The sequence below is a fragment of the Meriones unguiculatus genome, chromosome 2 (assembly GCF_030254825.1).
Source record: "Meriones unguiculatus strain TT.TT164.6M chromosome 2, Bangor_MerUng_6.1, whole genome shotgun sequence".
Lineage (NCBI taxonomy): Eukaryota > Metazoa > Chordata > Mammalia > Rodentia > Muridae > Meriones > Meriones unguiculatus.
The window spans coordinates 18,873,903-18,896,518 of NC_083350.1; the positions used below are offsets into that span (position 1 = coordinate 18,873,903).

Genomic DNA, 22,616 nt, shown 5'->3' on the forward strand with positions numbered 1-22,616 from the left:
TGTTTTGCAAGTTCATATTCACTGTGCAACTCACTACAGAAAGCTGTCTATGTACTAGACATGTGCAAACATTTTCCCCTTGAAACCATTCTCTGAACATATAGCATAATAACCATTTACACAGCATTTACATCGTGTTGGATGTTGTAAGTACCTGGGTGTAAGCTAAGATTGAGGAGCGTGTGAAGGTCTGATGCACCAGCACTACAATATTAACATGTCACACAGCAGTCGCCAGCATCTTATAGGCCTGGATACTGATAGGTGGCCCTAAAGCACATGTGATGCAGAAGAAGGCTCTATAATATAACTTAGTTTGTAAAAATAAAACAACAATACCAAAAAAAGAAAAAAAAAACCTATGGGAATTTTAGGTGGATATGATTGCCAATATTTTACACCTAAAACTCTTCTAGATATTAAAAGATAATTTTGAACCTATCAATTTTAATTTTTAACCTTAAAATTTGTCAATCAGAAGAAAAATTGTATAAAAAGTTAAAAGAAAATCATGCAAAATATTGGACTGAAACATGGGTATGCCCTACCATTCAATAAGGACTTTTGTTCAACTATGTTCATAGCAGTTCTATTTATAGTAGCCAGAACCTGGAAACAACCTAGATGTCCCTCAAAGAAGGAATGAATACAAAAAGTGTGGTACATTTACACAATGGAGTTCTACCAGCAATTAAAAACAAGGAAATCATGAAATTTGCAGGCAACTGGTGGCAACTAGAAAAGATCATCTTGAGTGAGGTAACCCAGAAGAAGAAACACACATATTATATATACTCTCTCACAAGTGGATATTGTCCATATAATATAGGATAAACATACTAAACTCAAAGAAGCAAAATAAGAAAGACCCTAGGGAAGATGCTCAATCCTCATTCAGAAGGACAAACATGACAGACACCGGAAGCAGGAGAAGACAGGGAACAAGACAGAAGTCTACCATGGACAGCCTCTGAAAGACTCTATTGATCAAGGTATCAAAGCAGAGGCTGACACTCATAGCCAAACTGTGAGCAGAGTGCATGGAATTTTATGAAAGAAGGGAGAGATAGAAAGACCTGGAAGGGACAACAGCTCCCAAAGGAGAACAACATAGCCAAAAAAAAAAAAAAAAAAAAAAACCCTGAGCCCTGGGGGCCCTGAAGAGAATGATAACCCAACCAAGGACCATGCATGGAGAGGACCTAAAACCCCAGCTCAGATGTAGCCCATAGACTCCGTCTCCAAGTGAGGTACCTAATAAGGGGAGCAGGGGCTGTCCTGGCATGAACTCAGTGGCTGACTCTCTAATCACTTCCCCCTGGGGGTGCAGCCTTGCCAGGCCACAAGGAAAACAATGCAGCCAGTCCTGATTAGACCTGATAGTCTAGGGTCAGATAGAAGGGGAGGAGGCCCTCCCTATTAGTGGACTAGGGGAGGGGCATAGGGGGAGAAAAGGGAAGGAGAGTGGGAAGGAGTCGAGGGAGGGGGCCACAGTCAGGATACAAATTGAATAAAGTATAAATAATAATAATAATAATAATAAAGAAATACCTAATAAGTTTAAAAAAAGAAAAAAGAAAAGAAAAGAAACATGGGTAAATGGCTGTGGGTTTTTATCAAGTCACAGTACCACTGCAGGCTGCTCCCCGAGCTCTGTGATCTACTTTCACTGTCCTCTGTCAGTAATTAACTCACAATCCTTGGGCAGTACAGGGGAGACGAAAAGCCTTTTGCCTCAATGTTTCTCAAGTTCCTCATGAAGGTGTTTGCCCAGGTTAGATTACATTCATCTGGAAGTCTTCCCCAGCCAGCCCATATCCAGTGACAATAATAGTCAAACTGCAAGTCCTTCTGAATCTGTCATGTGACTTAGTTTCCTTTCTGTGCTGTGTCAAATGCTCTGACAAAAGCCACTTGAAGGGAGAGAGGGTTTATTTAGCCTGCAATTCCAGGTTACCGCCCTTCCTTTCAGGGAAAGGCAAGGCAGGAGCTGAAGCAGATGGCCACACCCACACTGAAGAACAGAGACAAGTGAATGCACATACACCTCTCTGATTTTGCTCACTTTCTCCACTCTTACTACAACTCAGGACAACCAAGCCAAAGCCATGGGGTTCCCCATATCAATTAACACGATCAAGACAATCCATCACAGACAAGTAAAAGGCCTTCCACTGCTCTGAGTACCAATGTTGACAGTGTGCAGAAAGTACCAACCTCTCAAATGACTGCAGCCTAAGACTGCTTCCCTCTAGAGACCTCCTCCCACCAAGATTAGCTAGCCCACCATGTCCTTCAGGTGTATACGAGAAACACACTAAATTTCTGGGTTGCTGTGTCTCCATCAGAGCATACTCCCAACCCCGTGTCAGCTTTTCTGTAAGTGCCTGTTGTTTCTTCATTCCTGATTGTCCCAGTCAGGTCAGGTTGCAACACAGAAGGGTGGTTTACAATAACAAGGTAACCAGGGACTGAAGCCCAGCTCAGCAAGTATTCCTTGAGCACCCATCCCATGCACAGTATTTTGGTAGGTCCTGGGGTGTTCACATACTCGCAAAGGAGTCAGTCTGGTGAAAATCAACCCAGCAAGTGAGACTGTAATAATGAAGATACAAAGACGGCTCTTGTGAGGTAGCTCTAGAAAACAGACAGGAATAAAGAAAGGGCTCTCTCAGACTTCACCTGTGGCAGCACAACTATACTCAGTCACAGGGTCTCAGTGGCACAGGAAGAATAGCAACAGATGACAACTACCACTTGGCCACCCACAAGCCCAGCCCTTTGCTAAAGGCTTTGTTAAAGGAATTTAGTCACTCTTTGCTGCACCATTTTGGAAAATATTTATAAACTCACATTTATATATGAAGAAGGTGAGGCTTGGAGAGGCTGAACAAGGAGTGAGCAATGCAACTATAATTAAAATTGGGTTAGGACAACTAAACAGTCCTGATCAAAACAACAATGCAGGAAGATCACTTAGTGCCTGGCTTTCCACTGGACCAAATAGTACAATAGACTCTTGTACGTGACAGCCACAGCAGATGATAGAGTTACACCTGTTAAGAAAGCTATGAGTTAGTTGAGAACCACTTACAGTATAGGGTCCACTCCACACAGATACTATGCATGCCTATGTGATGTCTGTCCTTTCCTTCTGCCAAATACAAAAGCTCAGGTGAGGAGTACCTTTAGCTAACACTGCTGGAGAGTCTCAGGGAGATATCAAACTGTTTCTCTGGACAGTTCACATTATTTTTTTTTAAGTATCATTAAATAATACTGTAATAGTCTCTGTAAATAAGCATTCTTAGGCCTAACTGCAAATGCCAATCATCTAAAGCAACAAAATTTTCAGAGGATGGGAATTTTAAAATGAGACTCTTCCTCTAAGAAAATCTTTCCAGGAACATGACACTGACAATGTGTATGAGCAAGTATTTCATACAGCAAATGGACAGAAAGGATGGCTCACTAAGCCACGGAACTTAGAGTTCCAGTTTTATTTTGTAAGAATGGTGTTCTAGGCTGCCTGTACCAACACCTAATTCTCATAACCATGGCAAAAAGACTCTGTACCAAATATATCATTATTTACATCTAAATTACATCCAATTTGGAAAATATTTGTATTTGTACAGTGTTAAAAAAAATTCACGTGGCATAAAAATACCTTCATCTTTACTCAGGAGCTCCTCATCCTAAAATCAACTGGAAAGATAAAAATATCTAACTTTGAATGGCGGAGTGAGAAGGGGTGGGCCTCAGACCCAGACCAACCTATATCTGCGGCTCTGGCTTGTCAGTAACTTCATGAATTTGTCAGCCATCCCTCTATAGGTGTCCGTTTCCTTCCCTATGAAATGTAACAATGAAAACCATCTCAACCTGTTAGAGCAACTCAATGAGGTCTTCTAAAGATCTGAACAGGACCAGTACATAGCAACTGCCAGTTCACTAGTATGCCTGAGAGCAGATGTGGATCAAAAATTAGCAATGTGTCATTCTAATAAAAATTAGAAAGTGGAAAGAAACAAGACAAAAATTCATAATGAAGGCAGTTAACAACTGAGCCTTAGCACATGCTGTCCTTCCCTCCCAAATTTTTGAGGTGGGTTTCTACTACTTCAAGTGTCTTTAAATTATTCCTCTCTCTCACAAAAGCGAACTTCCTCCCACCTGGCCTCGATGCTGATTGGGAATCCTTTTCGGAGCAGTACCAGGGACCTGATCTTCGACGCTCAAGGAAAACGAAAACACGAAGCCCCTTATTCTAAAAGACTGAGAATTCCAAGGCATTAAGAGAACAACGTCAAAACAGGCACAGGGCTCTTCCTTCTAATAAGGGGCCGTTCCGAGTGGGGGTGGGGGGTGGAAGGGTACAGCAGCTGTGCACGGGGTCCCCTGCAGCTGTGCACAGGGGTGGGGTGTGGGCTGCAGCTGTGCACGGGGACCCCTGCAGCTGAGCACAGCGGCGGGGTGTGGGCCGCAGCTGTGCACAGCGCTGGTGGGCAGTGGTCTAGGGCAGTGGTGGAGAGACATGGCTGTGCTTTGGGGCATGCCGTAACATAATCTCATCCTGTAAACCTTTCAAAGACAACAAAAATCATCCTGTCAGGACCTATGCAGTAAAATCACCCTGCCACCCCCAAGCTTCTTGCTAAAATAACCCAAGGGGTTCCCTTTCTGTGGTGCCCCATTGGGAAGAACAGTGGTCTGGGGCCGCTGCCGCGGCTCCGCACAGATGAGCCATGTGAGCAGAAGGGAAGAGCGTCGGGGACATGCGTTAGGCAAAGGCATCTCTTGGTTGTTAGAAATGGTAGGTGTGGGGCAGCCATGCTGGTGCTGCTGAAGATCACGGTAGTGTCGGAGCACCCCGCTTTAGACACCTGTGGCTGGTGAGGCTTTGCTTGGCAGCACAGACACCGTTACTGTGGCCCTTTAAGACCCGCTGGCAGACTATCAATGGTCAGAATGAACGGAAGCCTGCAAAAGATCTGAATTCTGTTCTATTATTTCAAGTCCAGTAGATTGTACAGGCAGCTTTTAATTAAGAACTCCCCAAACTGTAATTTCTTGTTATTTCTAGTTTGTCTATTTCTACACTGAGATGACAGTAAAGTCCTCCGAGAAACCTCAGGAGAGCTGGGCGTGTGTCCTGAAGGGCAGGCAGGAGAGAAGCGGGGAGCAGACAGGTTCTGTGCTGACGTCAACAGGTTTCAACAGCGAGGCCTCCCCAACCACAAGGGTGTAGCAGGGTTTCCCACGCCGGCTTTCTGACATCTGCAGAGCATCTTTAGGAGCCTTTGGGCCCCGGGGAACAAGCCATTTCTAACAACCAAAAAGTGTCAGACCCTAGCCAGACATTCTTGGTATCAGGGAGGCAGAGGGGGAAAGAAATTGATTTAGGATGAAAAGTTCTGATCCAGAGAGAGGACAGAATGGCAACGTGTTCACCACACGGGGGACCAGAGCTCAGAACAAAGACAGCAAGAGGGCAGTCAGGACCCCAACTCTGCAGGGACCCCCTATCCCCGCTTAACTTTCCTAGCCAGTAAGACCCATCTTACTGCCTCTGTGCCCTGCCAGAAAACAAGGCCTGAGCCGGCAGACAAACCCAACCAGATTTTTGCGGACTTTGTTTTATTTTGCTTGATTTTGGCAGTTTTTGTCTGAATGGTCTTTTGCCCGTTTGTTTAGATTTTTTTTTCTGTGTTTCTTGTAGACTTTCTGTGTTTGTTTTTATTTCCCGTTGTTTTGTTTTTAAGAGAGAGAGAATCTAAAGTTGGGTTGGTAGAGAGGTGAAAAGGCCCCGGGGGGAATTTGAGGAGGTTGATAGGATCAAAATATGTTGTATAGAAAGCTCAATAAAAATATTTTTAAAAGTTGAAATTTAGTCAATTTCTGACTAAAACTATGGCTATATAAGGCGATTAATTATAACTAATAACTTAAATACACTAGATTAAATAATATTCTGAGGCACTAGAACCATCCTAAGATTGCCTTTTTAGAAGATGTGGAATTCTGAATGTTGAAACATTTAAAGACATGACACCTACATCAGAATGAAATGTGTGCACCACAAAGCATGTTAGCACAACACTCTCACATACAATTTCTGGTGTCAAGTACAGGACAGTAATAAAGCGAAACAAGCTCGTCTTGAACATGCTAATTTACATACATCCTTAGTGTGCAGCCTGGGTTCTGATAACTAAAAACCCACAGAAAAGCATTCCCTCAAACCCAGCAATGCAAAAGAGTGAAACTAATTTTGACTCTCATCAACCATCTTAAAATACATTTTTCCTTTTGAAAATAGTCTCCATTGAAATACAAATTAACTCAACACTCAGAAAGGTGCTAAAATAAAGCTAAGCAAAGGTCTTTAAAACTATCTTGAAACTATTTCTTTCTGTTTATTTTCACCGTCATGAAAGATATTTATTCATCAGCGCCTACGCCAGTAAGCCTGAGAACCTTGGTCCCATGCTGATGAGAAGTGCAGGGGCCTGAGTCCCAGCAATGTCCTCCTCCACCTCAGCTGCCCCATGCACAGAAACCAATATCCTGTTCCTATGATGAGCTCCACACCCAGGCTCCTGGTCTCCCCTGCCTCCTCCTGCATTGCTTTATCCAGTTCCCTGTTTGCCAACATCTCCCTTCCTCTCCTTAGGATTCTTCCTTTAAATGCACAAGCTCACTTGAACTGTCACATCCGAGACATATCCTTATCCACACTGCTTCTCTCAAAGCCCCCCTCTTCACTCCCAGAAGAGGCCTTCTTACTTCCTGACCTACCATTCTTTCTTCTCCTTCTAAACCAGGGTCTGCCCCTCTGTGCTGCTATATTAGCACTGACTTTGCTCGAGATCACAGAACCTTCTAATTCCAAATGCAATTCTTGTCTCAAGAGTCCTCTGCCAAACACCACCATCACCTCCAGCTGCTGTCAGGGGAAATTATAAAGGTTGGTTAAGATGGTTCTCTGCATGCTCCAGCATTCTCTACTCTGTTAAACGGCATATTAAAACACCTAGTAGTCACTGTCAAAGAAAAAAAAAAAAGACTGTAAATAGTATTCCAATAAAATATTTAAATCCATAGGGAATATGATATAACATTTAAACATGCAAGGAGAAAGATGCTGATATTTTATCAAAGAGAAGAGACAAGAGAATCTCAAGGTAACAGTTTTAGCCTGCAGTCTTTAACTTGGTCAAGCACATGATGTTAATACACAGACACTCACATAGCAGCATGCAACAGCACAGATGTTATTATCAGCTGGCATGCAAATATCCATACACGAGTCTATCAGTCAAAGGAAGGTAAGATGATAGAAACAGAGCTAGTTTGGCAGCCAATTTTTTTTATATTTTTGTGCAGCATTAAGCACATGTATTATCTTAGGGAAATTCTCTATTAGACATATTTTTACTAATACACCACAAACACTAATGACTGTCATTTCTATCACAAATTATCAACACTGAAAAACTATAAGGAAGTTCTTTGATATTATAAATTTTGCCAACTTGCTCAGATTTTTTTATAATGTGAGTTCATTTCATAAGGCATTTACTAAGTCTAATCAGAGAATAAAGGAAGGTACTCGGTGTAGAATACTCCCTAGGAGTGCATCCAAGTCAGTTGCAGGACACCCTCCAGGACGCACATGTAGTTCAGCAGTAGGATGCTTGCCTTGATGAACAAAGGTCTGTGTTTAACCCGAAATTACATCCAACAAAAGGAGGGAAAGGAAGAGAGAGGAAGAGAGAGAGAGAGAGAGAGAGAGATAGAGAGAGAGGAAGGAAGGAAGGAAGGAAGGAAGGAAGGAAGGAAGGTCTTGTCACATACTATAGACTAAAGCAAAACTCAGAAAATGTGCACTTTGCATTCACCAACTTTTGAAAAGTTGAACACATAAGACATTAAATTAGGGTTATATTGGCAAATGATGTGTCTATCTAGAAGGAATTCACTGTCCAGTGTTTAAATTGCTCTATATAAAATCAGTTCCATTTAACATCTGAGCTGCCTGGTTATAGCCAGCTAGGACAACTTAAGTACCATGGCCTGCTGAGATCAAAGAACAAACATAAGCTACCCCACATTTTCTCACGGTGTCCCATGAAGAAAGGACCAGGTAATGAGAAACTTACGGTACAAATAAAGCAAGCTTTATTTGTGTGGCTGCAAAAAACAAAACAAAACAAAACCCATAATAGGGTCTCATGTTAAGGCTAAATAAACAACAACAATATGGTCAAAGATAAAGAGAAATGTCAGTCTTGATGAAGATGAAATAGTGACTACCTGCTATATTGTGTCTCTGAAGTCTGCTATGAAGACTCCCTGATCTACACACATATTTACCAACCGTCTGAAAGACTCAAATCACCCTAAGATGCCTACAAAATGAGACCACATCTGCTAACGCTTCTTGGGCGCCACTCTCACCAGGTTTAATCCACAGCACAGAAGGAAAAGGAGAGTACAAGGAAGAAAGATACATAAAGATCATCTTGATTGCCTGGCTCAGTGGTGCACGCCTGTAATCCCAGTACTCAGGGAGGCAGAGGCAGGCGGATCTGTGAGTTAAAGGCCAGCCTGGTCTACAAAGGTGAGTCCAGGACAGCCAAGGCCACAAAGAGAAACCCTTTCTCACAAAAAAAAAAAAAAAAAAAAATCTTGGACCAAAATAGCAAAGCCCCAAACCTTTGCACTACCATAACTACCATATATCAAGAGTGTCTATGAAGCTGGTAATTACTGCACTGCAGCATCAGGAAGGAATTGAGAAAGCAGCAGAATAAAGCAGAGAGCCCAAAACAGATTCATATATACAAACAAATCAGAAGAATAGAACAACAGAATCCATGGGGCTGGAGAGATAGTTCAGTCAGTAAACTGCTTGCCTGGCAAGCACAAAGACCCATCTAGGTCCCCATGAAAAAGTGCTAGCCTTGATGAATGAGCAAGGAAGTCCACACGCCGCCTTTCACCTACAGAAGCATTTCATCTATGACAAAGATGATAAAGCAGAGCTATGGGAAAAAAATTAGTTTTTTAAGTGTGATGTCAGTTGGATGTCCTTATATTTAGAAGTAAATCCATTCTTATATCAAACACAAGGTCAATTCTTGATGGATTGTAGATCCAATGTAAAGCAAGCTTTCAGAAGATAATTCAACAGTTCTTAAGAAAACAAGTGACTGACGTTTAACAAATAAACACTGTATACCTGCTACCAGATCAAAAGACAGGGTACCAGCAGCACACAGGTCTCTCACTCTCCTAGTCTTAGCCCATTCCTCAACTTTCTTAGAATTATGAGCACATATTTTTCAAGACAATCTTAAGAGAGTAAAACAGTAATCTACAAACTTGAAGAAAATACTAAAACTTATATCCAAATATTATGTAAAGAACCCTTTTAATCAATGGAAACATCCATTGTAATAATGAATAAAAAACTTGCAGAGGTGTCAATAAGATGGATGGCTCAGTGGGAAAAGGCACTTGCTGCCAAGCTGAGAGTGGCCTGTGTCCAATACCTAAACCCACACATCACAGAAGGAGAATTCACTCTGCCAAGCTGTCCTTTGACCTCCTCAAGCTAGCCATAGCAAGACACTCAAACACACAATAAACAAAGTAATGAGTTAAAAGCCTTGAAGAAGTACGTCAAAAGAAAGGATTATCTACATGGCCAAACCACAAAACTGGTCATTAGCGCCACTCCTTACCAAGAAAATGCACATGTTAGAACCATAAAAAAATACATGTCAGCGAATACACACTGACATGTACAGTTCTGGGGACTAACAACACTGGGTGCCAACAAAGGTTTGGTGTGAACTGCACATCTCTGATGGAAGTGAGAATGTGTACCACCACTGAGAAAACTGTTCAGTGGCATCTTACACAACTGACCACACATATGCTCTACGACCCAACGGCTCTGCTCTGACTTAAACCCAACATTAAAAGTAATACTAGAACATTCCCCTGAAGCAATATAAGAATCGCCAGTAAAAGAAAAGGAACAACAAAATGAAGAAAATAAAAGCTAAAACACAGGCAAATTAGAGGAAAATTCTAAGAAGCCAACGTAAACATAGAAAAGTAAAAACTTGGGGGATTCAAGAAAAGGGAATTTGGAAAGAAAGATTGGAGAAATATTCCCCAACAAGTGTCAGGACTCACCTATGTCTCCTATCCAAGCCCAGATTGAATGAAAGACCCGAGAAATACACGGGGCATTCCCTCCCTCCCTTCTCCAACAGCCTCCCAAGAGCTGGGAGGCCTGCCTGTCTCCACCGCGCCATCTCTCACACATGAAATACATGCGTAAGTGTGTAAGCATTCATAATACATGTATACTTGCTTTTTGAATGAATTCCTTAAAACCATATATAAGACAGTCAGAAAAGCAAGCAAGCTATGAGAGTATGTACTGGCCTCTCCACCAGAAACCCTGAAGCTGGAGGACTGACTATGAGGCAAAGTCCTTAGAATGCTAAGGAAATTAATTTCTTTATCAATCAAGAGTCCCATCAGCATAAAAATTAAGTGTGTCCAAATAACATAAAGTTATTTCTATTATGAAAGTTTTCAAATACACCATCTCCCATCATATTTTCCTAGGAAGCTCCTACAGTCTTGATTACTAACTGAAGGAGCATCCTAAGATAAAGACGGAAATGCAGAAAAACAAACTCAGGCACAGACTCTCATCAGAAGAAAGCCCAAGGCTCCAGCTGCCCAGCAAATCCCAGGAACTAACCCAGCTGCAGCAGCAGAGAAGACAAGAAAACCCAACACAAAACAGAAAACATTACTGGTAGGCATGTGGCAGAAGTTCTGAAGATTATAATTATGTAGAAACTCTAGTCTACTACTGTGAAGGTTACACAACAACAGTAATTACAGGTGAGAGCAGTAGTGATGATGGGGCATAGCTTGCCCGATGAATGTTTTGGTCCTAAGAAGGCAAAGCATGACTATTAATACAACCATTTCCCTAAAACTGTGACACAGCCATGAGAGCACAGCTGCATAGGGAGGAAACTGCATCAACCCACCCCTGGAGGAGCTCAATTAACAACGAAGGCACCCCCTGTTAATTGTTTATTTTTACACACAGAGGTAATATAAAGGGAGGGACAGGAAAGAAAAATAAAGGCTCTGAGAACAGAAATGAGAGACAATGGGCTGGAGTAGCTCTTGATATGAAACATTTTATGACACTTCTAATATTTTTATCTACATTTCAGTTATTTCGAGAAGTTCTGTTAAAGTAATCATAACTTGGAGTTAAGAGGTTTGCTCAATGGTAGGTAACTAACCAGGCAAGTACAAAGCCCTGAAGTTCATTCCCCAACACTGGGGAAAAAGCTTGGACAGCCTCACTTAAGTTATCATGTGTAGTGAGAACTTTTTAAAAAAACATTCATGTTTTTTATTTAATCCCAGGTGTGGGATATGTCAGACTGTCCACAGCAGCTGACTATGATTTAACTTGTGCTCTAGCAGGGGTGTGATTTTAGCAGCTGAAGATAGTTTACGTTTGGAATTCTGTGGACTTTTTAGAGGGTATATCAATGCCAGAGTCCCAAGATAGGGGGCTGCTGCTGCCCCTGCTGTTGTTGCTGGTTGCTCCTGCTCCTGTTGCTATTTTGCTGGATTGCTGGTTGGAAATATCCTGACAACAAAGATCAAATTTGCCCCAAGGAACTTGACGCCCTAATTAGCAGGAAATAGTCTAATAGTATAGATGTCCCCTTTCCCATCTAAAGTTCTTTCTCTCCTACCCAGTGCTGGGTGATGGAAGAGATAGGAGTGGTGTAAGGAGGAGAAAAAAGAAATATATATAAAAGAAAGAAAACAGTTACAACTGGGGCCCAGACTTGTGGCTAGGCAGAATGGGAAATCTGATTATAAATCTGATTATAAATGTCATATAGAAAAAAATGGCAGGAGACAGAGGGATGGGAATTCTGTTTTAAGAATTCAGCAAATGGTTTATTGTGGTTGCTCCTGCTAACTGTGTCCATCCAGTCCTGTATCCCTCAACCCCCATCTTCCCTTTCCCTACACACACACACTTTGCTCTCAGATGGGATTTGATGTTTTTTTTTTTTTCTTTTTGTTCTTCCTATATTCCAACTCAAAAAAGGTTGGGAGAATGGCTGAGCAGTTTGAAACTTGCAGGTGGAAATAAAGAAATCTGAGAAAACAAAAGGTGAAATGGGAAAACCAAAAGGATTACTCTGTTCTCAAATTTGCCCCAAGGAATTCAACGCCCTTAATCAGCAGAAAGAGTCTAACAGTACTGACATCCTCTTTCCCCTATAACCTTTTTCTTCTCCTACCTAGTGTATGGGGTTGGAAAGGATGGGGTGGTATAGGGAGGTAGGAAAAAGAACATAATAAAGTAGTTAAAAGGCCAGCTACAATCATGCCTTATAAGATACTGGAAAAATAAACAGGAAGGAGTTAGTGAGGAAGTTATGAATACCTTCATTTTTAATGTACATAAAATATTTCAAATGCAACTTTTGACTCCATAAAGAAAGGTAAGTTAATATTTCAGAACTGGTTTTCTCTTGGGCTCCAACCATCATCTTCACTATCCAGACCTACAGTGATTATAAAAATTACTAATATTCTAATATTCCCCTTCTTACTGAACTATTGTTTAGTTTTTCTGAGCCAGTACTTCCATATTCCTATTGGTGGCATTAGTCTCTCAGCTCTTTTGAAGACTCTTCACACAAAAGCTGCTGATATTGGTCAATAAATCTTATCAGTTTTATCATGGTCTTGTCATTTATGTCATAACTTTCTATCACAATGATCTTCCAACCATAAGCCAATCCTTAAATTACGTGCAACAGCTAGATGAAGAGCTCTGTCTAGAATGTTCTCCCACGTGTTCTACCTCACTCTGTCACATTGTATGGTCAGTTCCAGGACAGCAGAGACATTGTCTTATCCACTGCAATATCCCCAATTGTTTAGAAATGTGTCTTGTAATGGAAGTTTTGGTTTCTTTAAAAACTCACTTGCGTTATGTAAATATACTTTTGGTTTTAATCCCAAGTATAGGATTTTAGTTGGGCTGAAGTTTGTCCACAACCATTAATTGTCTCATGTAGGATGTGGCTTTTGGCTGGTACTAATGTAAAGGGATGTGGTCCAGGGTTCTGAGGATATAACCTGAGAGCCCAGAAAAAGAAGGTGTAGCATGTGATATTGGTGTGTGCCATGTAGCATTTTGGAGAGACCAGAGAGACAAGCGGTTTGGCAGTTTGGAGAAGACAGACAGAGAGAGGCACTTCGGGACGCATTGGCTTGGAGGAGACGCTGGCTGTGTTTGCTATTGATGGAGATTGGTATAGCCCTAAAAGAACCCCTTGACCCTAAACATCCAGCAGAAGTAAAGGGGTCTGGGACTCCCTCTCCACTAACCTTCTCTCTCCTACATAGGGTTGAGGGGGTTGGAAAGGAGGTTACCTAAACACCACAAATACAGTAGAATTTTCAAAACAAGTGCTACAGTGCCCGGCACATATTAATGTCTCAATAAATGATATAAGTGAATATATATATATATATAGACATTCCATTCAATTAATTCAAAATACTGACATGGGTTACTGTTACTGGTTAACAATCAGAAAAAAAGAAAGAAGGAACGACTCAGGCAGGTCTCTAAATCCAGACATCACGCAATAAGCATGTGATTCACACGCATAATCATGAGGTAGAGACAAGGGGATCAGAAGTTTAAAGCTATCTGTCATTATCAGTCCCAGGCCACACTGTGTCAAAAGATGGAGAGGGCATCACATTAAGTCATGTTAAGGCATCTTACATTCACTCTGAAAACTAAAATGTAGCCTCGGGGCTTGCGTCTTCATGACAGAAGAGCTTGTCCTGGCCCAGGGTCCTGTCAACTTGACCAAGCTAGTCACATGGGAAAAGGGAATCTCAGTTGAGAAAGTGGTTCTGTAAGACTGAGCTGCGGGCAAGTATGCTGAGCATTTTCTTGATTAAGGATTGATACAGGAGGGTCCAGTTCACTGTGAGTGGTGCCATCCCTGGATGGTCCTGAGTTAACATAAGAAAGCAGCCTAAGCAAGCCAGTACGCAGCACCCTCCATGGCCTCTGCAGCAGCTCCTGCCTCCTCCAGGAGCTGCCCTGCTTGAGTTTCGACCTGACTTCCTCCAGTGATGGACAGTGATATCAAAGTGTAAAATGAAAAAACCCTTCCCTCCCCCAGTTACTTTTGGTCATGGTGTTTTATCACAGCAAGATTAATATGGAGAATGAATTGAAAGGAATAAGACAGAAAGCAGAGAAACAAGATAAAACAGTAGCTATGCAGTACAGGAAGAAAGGAAGGGAGCATTTCCTGTTGGTTTGCCTTCAGCCCAGAACCACAGTGCACAGGGTGTAATGGTCTGCAACACTTCTACCCGTGTTTCAGTAACTATTGCTCTCTCCTGTGCAATGTCTTACTGTTTGGGTTGGTGTGTCTGTTCTAACTAAGTGGGGCTATAATCCAGACAATGTGTTTTAGTACTAAGAAGTTCTTTGTCAGTTTTTGTTTGTGGGTCTTGTTTTTATGTTTTGAAATATAGTCTCTTTCCATGGCTGTCCTCGAACTCACTATGTAGAATAGGCTGGCTTCAAACTCACAGATTCCCATCTGCCTCTACTTCCCAAGTGCTGGGGATTAAAGGCATACACCACCACACCTAGCTAAGAGGTTCTTTTTTCAAATTCCTAAATTCCTGATTTCTATCTCAGCCTTTCAAGCTTCTATTTTCTTGCTGAGTGGCAGAAGACTTTGTTTTCCACTAGGAAAGTGTGCACATGGCCTTCTACTGTACAGCCTACTTATACTGAAAACCTCTCTGCAAACATAATTGACTTGTTCAGTTTTGTTGTAAACTGACTCACCAAGCAATGAACTGCTGAAAGCTTCCTGGTGGGTAGTAATCAGAGTGATAAAATAAAACTTACAAAGAAGTTCTAAAAAGGGAGTGTTAGGGTGAGGCCAATAAGACTCAGTTAGGCAGTAAGGCTGACAAGATGGTTTCTGCCTTCCTCGAAACGAGGTGAACACTGGTGTTTTAATGAAATGGGACACAAACAGGAACTAGCAGGTTTGAGGGCACAGAGTTGAACAAGCTGACTTGGAGGTGCTATGATACTTCCATGTGGACTGGGACAACCAAGTGAAACTCAGGACAAAAAGCTTTTGGAATTGTTGATACATGAGGTGGAAGCCAGGGGAAGAAAAGAAATCATCCATGGAGGGTTTCTCACAATGGAGGATGCACAGCATACCCTGGGAGCCCAACAGTCTAAAACTCAGTCAGGAGAACAGAAGGGAGGGAATGAAATAAGGCAAATACTGACAAAGACTAACACCTTCACCCCACCCCCATCACATGCAGAGTTCTCAGAGGCAGGAACAGTAACCATGCCTAACACTAGAGCTGATCAGGGGGGAATTTAAGGAGAATACTTTATCCTGCTAACAAACACATTCAGTAAGCATAGTAAGAGCAGTTTCAGTGGCAGAGAAGGAATAAAAGCTCTATTTGATCAATTTTTTAAAATGAGTAACAAGTAAATTGCAAATATATAGACATCATACAAAAGTTTGGCTAAAGGGAAGAAAGAGAATAAATGTTAAAAGGGCACACAGGTAAAGTAAATGTTTATAATGCACAATATGAATATATTTAAATGCTGTGTGGAAGAAGTCAGTCTATATAATTTGATGTAAGAGGCAGATGACTGAGCCTACTGAGTGAGGTCTCTGAGAAAGGAATTAGCTTATGCCACAAAAGACAAGGCCAAGTCCAGCTCAATGAAATAACAAACAATAGAGTCACAATCTTCTAAGAGTTCTCTTACAAAGGAAACACAGGTGCCTCAGTATATTCAACTCCACAGGTATTCAAATAAATATAAATTTAAAACAAAACACCTTCATAAGTAACATGCAATGCCACAGAAGACAGAATAAAACAGGGTTTAGTTTGCTGATGGCAAGTCTTTTAATTTGGTCCAACTCTGTTGATGGCGTGTATCAAAACTGTGAATCCATGCTCATTATAGTTCTGAGAATTTGGCCCAGGAAACCATTGAAGCATATAAGAGACTCAATGAGTACAAAAACTCTGAATACTATCTTAAGCTGGGGAAAAGCTAGGGAAATCATAAGCAAGTATAACTTGCAATTGTTAGCACAACATACATTGTAGTTAACTTACAAATTATAGGAAGATATAAATGTGTGTAGTGTTACATGAAACTTTTTAAAGCACACAAATGTATAATCACTATTGTGCTTTTCAAAATGCACTAAAACACTAAAAGAAAGTATTTTGATGGTTAAAAAATTGAGATTTCACTAGATAAAAGAAAATATGTACAACTTTTTTTCTTGGTCTACTCCAAATTTCTTTCTCTTATAAAGAACACAAATGATAAACATTTTAAACTTAGCATTTAAGGAATCTTCAACGACATGACCTACTTTCAGCTTCTACTCTTTCCTAATAAAACCCTTATTTGTGGGTTAATGATAAAGCCCGTGACTGAGTACTTGCCTAGCATATGCATGGCCCTGCATGCGTACCCTTATTCTGCAAAAATAAATAAATAACGTAAAAACAGACGCACACACACACACACACACACACACATCACTTCTAACAAACCTTTCTACTTGTTTTGGGCCTGCCTCCAATGCATTCTCTTGGTGCTGGTAGCTAAACAAGCTTTTTCAAAGCTCACCCAAATGTTCTAGGCACAGCAGCCCCACTCTTCTTGACCATTCACAGCGCCAATCTACACTGCTTAGCTAGCACTCTGTACAAGACGTCTCCCCAAATTCCCTACAGCAACACTTTTAACTAGTGCAGAACCTGTCATCTATGTTCTCTGCCAACACAGCCAATCTTTCTGTCTGCAGAAGAGAAAAGGATATCATATACTTTAGGGGACTCTATACTTGATGCTCTGTTTCTTTGTCATAAAGCCATTATGACAAGACTATACGAGAAGTGACTGTGGAGGCCACAGAGGGTAGGTGGTGTTAGAATGCCTGCAATGAATAGTCATTTTCTGGATTACAACAACTGAATGCTAAAACACTTCCAAAACCTCTCATATACAACTTTAAATGTAATTGGTTTTAAAACTTCATCTTTCCTTTCTTCCAATTTCTTCTAATATAATTTAAGCAACTATTTCTAAAAGAAAAGACTGGCTGGCTTCCAGGAGGGAATAAAGGAAAAGTTCCATATCCTTTCAAAGGACTAGAAGAACAAAAAAACAAGATGGATCAAATAGGAGACTCAAGAGTACATTGTCACTGGCTTCAAACATTAACTCCTACAGAAAAACATGATTATTCTTTAAGAAACACAATCAATGTTCAGACTATCAAAAACAGTGAAGCCTTTTAATTTCACAGTTAAAAGGAAATAAAAACTCAAAAATGAAACTTCTTCAACTTGAAAGTAAAAGAGACACACAAGACACTGGACAGCATCAAAGACAAGAAATAAGAGTCAAAACAGTGAGTTATCCACATATTCAAGTGAAGTACTAAGAAATACATCCTTGTCTAAACTGCAATTCAATTAGTTTTTGTTTTTTACTTGAATGTGTCTTGTATATCAGCTAAACAAGGTACTACAATGATCTTCCCACTGGGAGTCACTATCTGATAGGATAATTCCCTCTATCTGTTCAATCTGATGAAAGAACAACAGCAAACACACTGCTACCACATATAAAATGACAGCCAGCTTTCTCTCTTACATCCAGGGTCAGCACATTCCAATTCTTCTCTACAGTCTTAATTTATGCAGAAACAACTACTGTGTTCTGTATTAAATTCTGTTCTAATGTCCTCTTCAAATATGATAGTTTGCATATTTTAAGAAAGAGCATTTTGGGGTTGGGGATTTAGCTCAGTGGTAGAGGGCTTGCCTAGCAAGCGCAAGGCCCTGGGTTCAATCCTTAGCTCTGAGAAAAAAAAAAAAGAAAAAGAAAAAAAAGAAAGAGCATTTTAAAGAGTCAATCCATATAAATTCATAATTTATAGTTTACAGAATTCATATTGGACAAGTCTACAATGACATAAAATGTTTTTGTAAAGACAGGACTACTAACTTTTATTCTTCTCATCTGTCACTTCAAACCTACTGATAGTGGAGCCTAAATTAAAATCCAGAAAGTTCATCCTTATTCTAGGCCTTAAATTCAATGCTCACACCAATAACTTATACACCTTAATAAAAGGGAATGATATGTTTAAATAATAAAAATATCTGTTACCTAAGGGAACCTTAGAAATATAAATCTCATTGTCTAATTCATTCACTGCCTAATAAAAATAATTTTGCCAAACTGTGTAATGGGTGACATACTACTGGCCAATTTCACTGGATCTAAATAGTGAGTAGCAAAATTAGGTTTATTTTTTGTCTTCATATATTTTTTACAACCATCTACTCAACAATTGTTGATCTGCCATATATATGCCAAAATATAATTAAAACCACACAATTTAATTAACAAAATTGTATCTAAACTAGACTGTTTAAGATGACACAATTATAGAAACAATCTCTTTATAACCTTCATATTGATGATACAGCACCCAAATGTTACTTCAGATCTTAGGCTGAAGATAATGAAGAGGGAAAAACAACTTTTGGTGTAATCAAAAAGCCTAAAGGTACTGTCAGGTTACACGAGAATAATGGGAAAAACAGATGTGTTACAGAAATAATCTGCTAAATAATTATAATACCGCCTGTCTAGACCAGCTTAAAAAAAAAAAAAGAGTAAATCTTCAAAATATTTGGTTAGACTGATGCTAGCATTCCTTGACAAGAGACAGAGGAGAAGGGACACACATTTTTCATTTGAGAATAAGTCCATAAACCATAATTACAGAGAAAAAAACTCAAAACTCTTCAACAAAGTAAAGAATAAGGAGGTACCACTCTGTTCATTTCCAGTTTAGAATTCTAGGTTTACTGATCTCTACACATCCAGCACCATACAGTTAGTTATACCAGCTTTTACAGTATGTGACTGGATTCAGGTCTAGAACAAAATTAAAGAACAAAGAAAAAGAAAAGTAAAGAACAAAATTACTGTTGAAATGACCAAAAATTCTCAATAAAATAACTTTTATATAAAACACACAAGTTTATACACAACATAGAGAATTATCTAGCAAAGAAAAGATGAGGATAAAATCTATTAAATAATACCTGTTCTCAACAAGACAATTCAAATTTCCAATGTAAATGTATCACCAGACTTTGCATTCTACCTCTGTCTTTTGGGGTTTGTTAAGCATTTTACTCAATTACAAACTTTCAAAGTTTTCAAATAATAAAATCTTTTTGTAAGGAAACAATTTTTTAAAACATCAAAAAGCCAGAGGAGAGATATTCATGACAACATAACTTATCTGCAAAAAAAAAAAGAAAGAAAGAAAGAAAACAGAGACTAGCTTGATAAAGGGAGGCAGAGTTCAAGATGGCAGAATGCCTCCTGTGCTGAAGTAACTGAACACACAAAGCCACTAGCAGTTGTGTGCTCTTTCTGAATATGGGAGGAAAACCTCACACAGAAAGCTGAATGGCCCAAAGAAAACCTATGTGTTGACAAGAACCTAATGGCACATGCAGGTATGCATCTTTTATACTTGATGTGATACACTTACATGGCCCCTGTGGAATCTCTTGGGGACCAACAGTAAAGCAAGTTTAGAACTTCAAATCTTGAGACATCTATAGCAAGATGCTGATCCAATGTGGCTCCAAACATCTTCTGTTTTCCTGGCTCACCTGAAGAGGAAAAAACACTACAGAGGATGTGGGAACTGAATTTCTTTCTGTAGTTTCTTCTAGAGCAAATGTCTGAGAGATTTGACCTAGTCTTTTATGAAGTTTGGAGATGAAACAAATTCAAATGAAAAGATGAGTGGAGAATATTCAAGCAAAAGACACTCATTGTCGGCCAATCAGTGTTTCTAACACATAAGTGGGAAGAAATAGCGAAGAGAGAAAATACAGTGTTTCTCCCTTCACCTCCTCACTTCAGTTGTGATTGAAATTCATAGAGCACCTAACTTCTGACCACATGAGGGAGGGAGTTGGCAGAGCAATCTGGAAGGCTGTACTGTCTCAATCCCCGGCCGTGTGACCTTGTTAACCAGCGGGGGTGCCTTTCAGATAATAGTAAGAAAAGTGTCTGCTGGATAAAAGTTGAAGAAATAAGGAAAGAGAAAAATGCATTGAACTTATACAAAAACGGAACTCACAGTAATATACCCATACTGGCAAATTCGATCTAATACTGTTTTCAAAAGGGTTGGGATTCATTCCTTAAAATTAAAAATCAGAACCAAAAGGCGAAAGAAGCAATTTCCAAATAATAGAAAATATCTTCAAACCAAACACAACACAAGCTTCATGATTCATCCTTCTAGTGAATGCTATCCCTAGAAAAATAATCTTTAAAAAACTAAGATTAGTACAACCAAGCCTGAGGTATATTGTAACACAGAAAGGATAAAAACTATTGCCAATAATATTAGATTCATTTTAATTAACTTTTAAAGTATTTTATTAAGACCTATATTATTATTGTTATTCTTTACAATAGGCCTGGACATGAAACTTTTTTTCCAAATGCATTCCAATTTAACCACACTTTACTTGCATTATGCCTGGTAAAATTACCAGAATCTTCTGGAAATAAGACTGGAGGACACACTGGCTCCTTACCTGGCGTGGTTGTTCATTCATCCGTTGTGGGTCTGATTTCACTTTGTTGTTCGGGTGGTTTGTGACTTTGGTTACTGGTTGCTTGAAAATTGATGCAGTCTGTCTAATTGGCAATGTTGTGTTCAAGTCTGGTTTACCCTGTGAAAATAAATGTGTTTTTATTGATATTGTACATAAACAAAGCTGGACCAATACCATCTTAAAATCTATGACTTTAAATAAGATGACTCCCCCTCTCAGTCTGTGTCAGCCCTTTAAGTATTCTAAGGGTACAATTAAACATTTATTTTGTATGTGTATGTGCCTGAGTGTATGTATGGGCACCACATGCATACATATGTGCCACATGCATGCAAGAGTATGAATGGCCAGAAGCATTGAAGTCGCCTGGAACTGGAGTTACAGACAGTTGTGAGCCACTGTGTGGGTGCTGAGAACTGAACTCAGGTCCTCTGCAAGAGCAATACGGTTTCTTAACTGCTGAGCCATCTCTCTAAAATTGCATTTTAGGCACTTTACTAGGTGTTAATTTTTTTCATAATTAATATATAGTTTTAGTTCTTTGTATGATATTCATTATCTAAATAACAGAGTACTAAGGAAATCTGAATGAATGTTTCTGAGAAGGAAGACAGCAATTATTTCTTCTAATGGGGACAAATATTACTATTAAATATATGAGCATTACAACGTAACTTGATTAGCAGTGAGAGAACACTTAATATAAAAGCACATTAAATTACTGATTCCTGTAAACAGAATTCATTTTAGAAAATGTTGATGAGACATGCCTAAATTAAAACATCAAAATTTGAGCACTGATAATAGCAAATTTCACACATGATCTCATAGAACAGGGTGCAAACAAGCAAAGGTCCCCTAAAAAGTAGTGTATAAAACAGCCTTCCACATATGTATAAGGTGTCTGCATATGAAACCCTACAGAGTGGATGTACTGACTTGGGTCTGACCTCTAAGTGAGGCCCAACTAATTACACATGTGGAGATATTCCAAAGTCTAAAAAACCCCGGACCAAAACACTTGTGATGGCAAGTAGTTTCTATCGGGATGATCATGCTGCATTCCTGTTCTGCTTGCTGAGACAGAAGCTCATCAAGTGAGCTGGAATCGACACTCATTACCCGTAGCTCAGACAGCTTGTGACGAGCATACACCCAGGCTGATAGACAGTTGTTACTTCTGTTACCGATCACAGCTTATGCTTTTGGCAAGATTTAAAATCAAACCTTTGGAATGCCATGTGATATATTTAGCAAATGTGAATCATCCGGTAAACACAATGTCGTGTTTTGTGAGGTCAAATTGTAAAGCAGAACTCCTATTAACTTCTTTGCAAAATACTCGATGGGAAGATAACAAAAATTGAATCATTACTTTGATTCTGACAGAAGAAGCAAACAAGCCATATACTGAGAATAATCCAGGCCCGACACTTCTTTGCAGAGATCTACTCATGCGCTTATACCGGACAAGCTTATGTCTTTACTATCATCTCCATGCAGAAGTGTAATGTGAAGCACCAGAATACCAGAGTAGGTCTCAAACCTGAGGACACAGAGAAATCACCAAGCTGGTTGGAAGAGGATGATTGGGCCTCATCGTCAGAGCTTCTGATCTGGTAGGCCTTAAGTGGAGCCAGGGAATTGGCATCCATGTAAGGTCTCCAATGCTGAATGGCGCTGATGCCCATATTTGGAGAACCACTGCTCTAAACAAGGATTACTGACTGATGGCAGGTAGTCCA

The 22,616-nt window shown here is 39.9% G+C and overlaps 1 protein-coding gene across 2 annotated transcripts in view; it reads right to left on the bottom strand.

Annotated features, from left to right (window-relative positions):
- Positions 1-22,616, bottom strand: part of Mbd2 (methyl-CpG binding domain protein 2) — a 61,642-nt gene that overhangs the window by 13,712 nt on the left and 25,314 nt on the right. Inside the window, exons 3-4 of one of the 2 annotated variants that reach the window (XM_021655588.2) lie at positions 20,851-20,988; positions 19,793-19,908 (exon numbers count right to left, since the gene is read on the bottom strand). In XM_021655588.2, the coding sequence (XP_021511263.1) occupies positions 19,852-19,908; positions 20,851-20,988 (195 nt within the window). In that variant the 3' untranslated portion in view covers positions 19,793-19,851. Of the gene's footprint in view, positions 1-19,792; positions 19,909-20,850; positions 20,989-22,616 lie in introns of those variants that run through there. The other variant, XM_060377066.1, reaches the window with a different exon arrangement.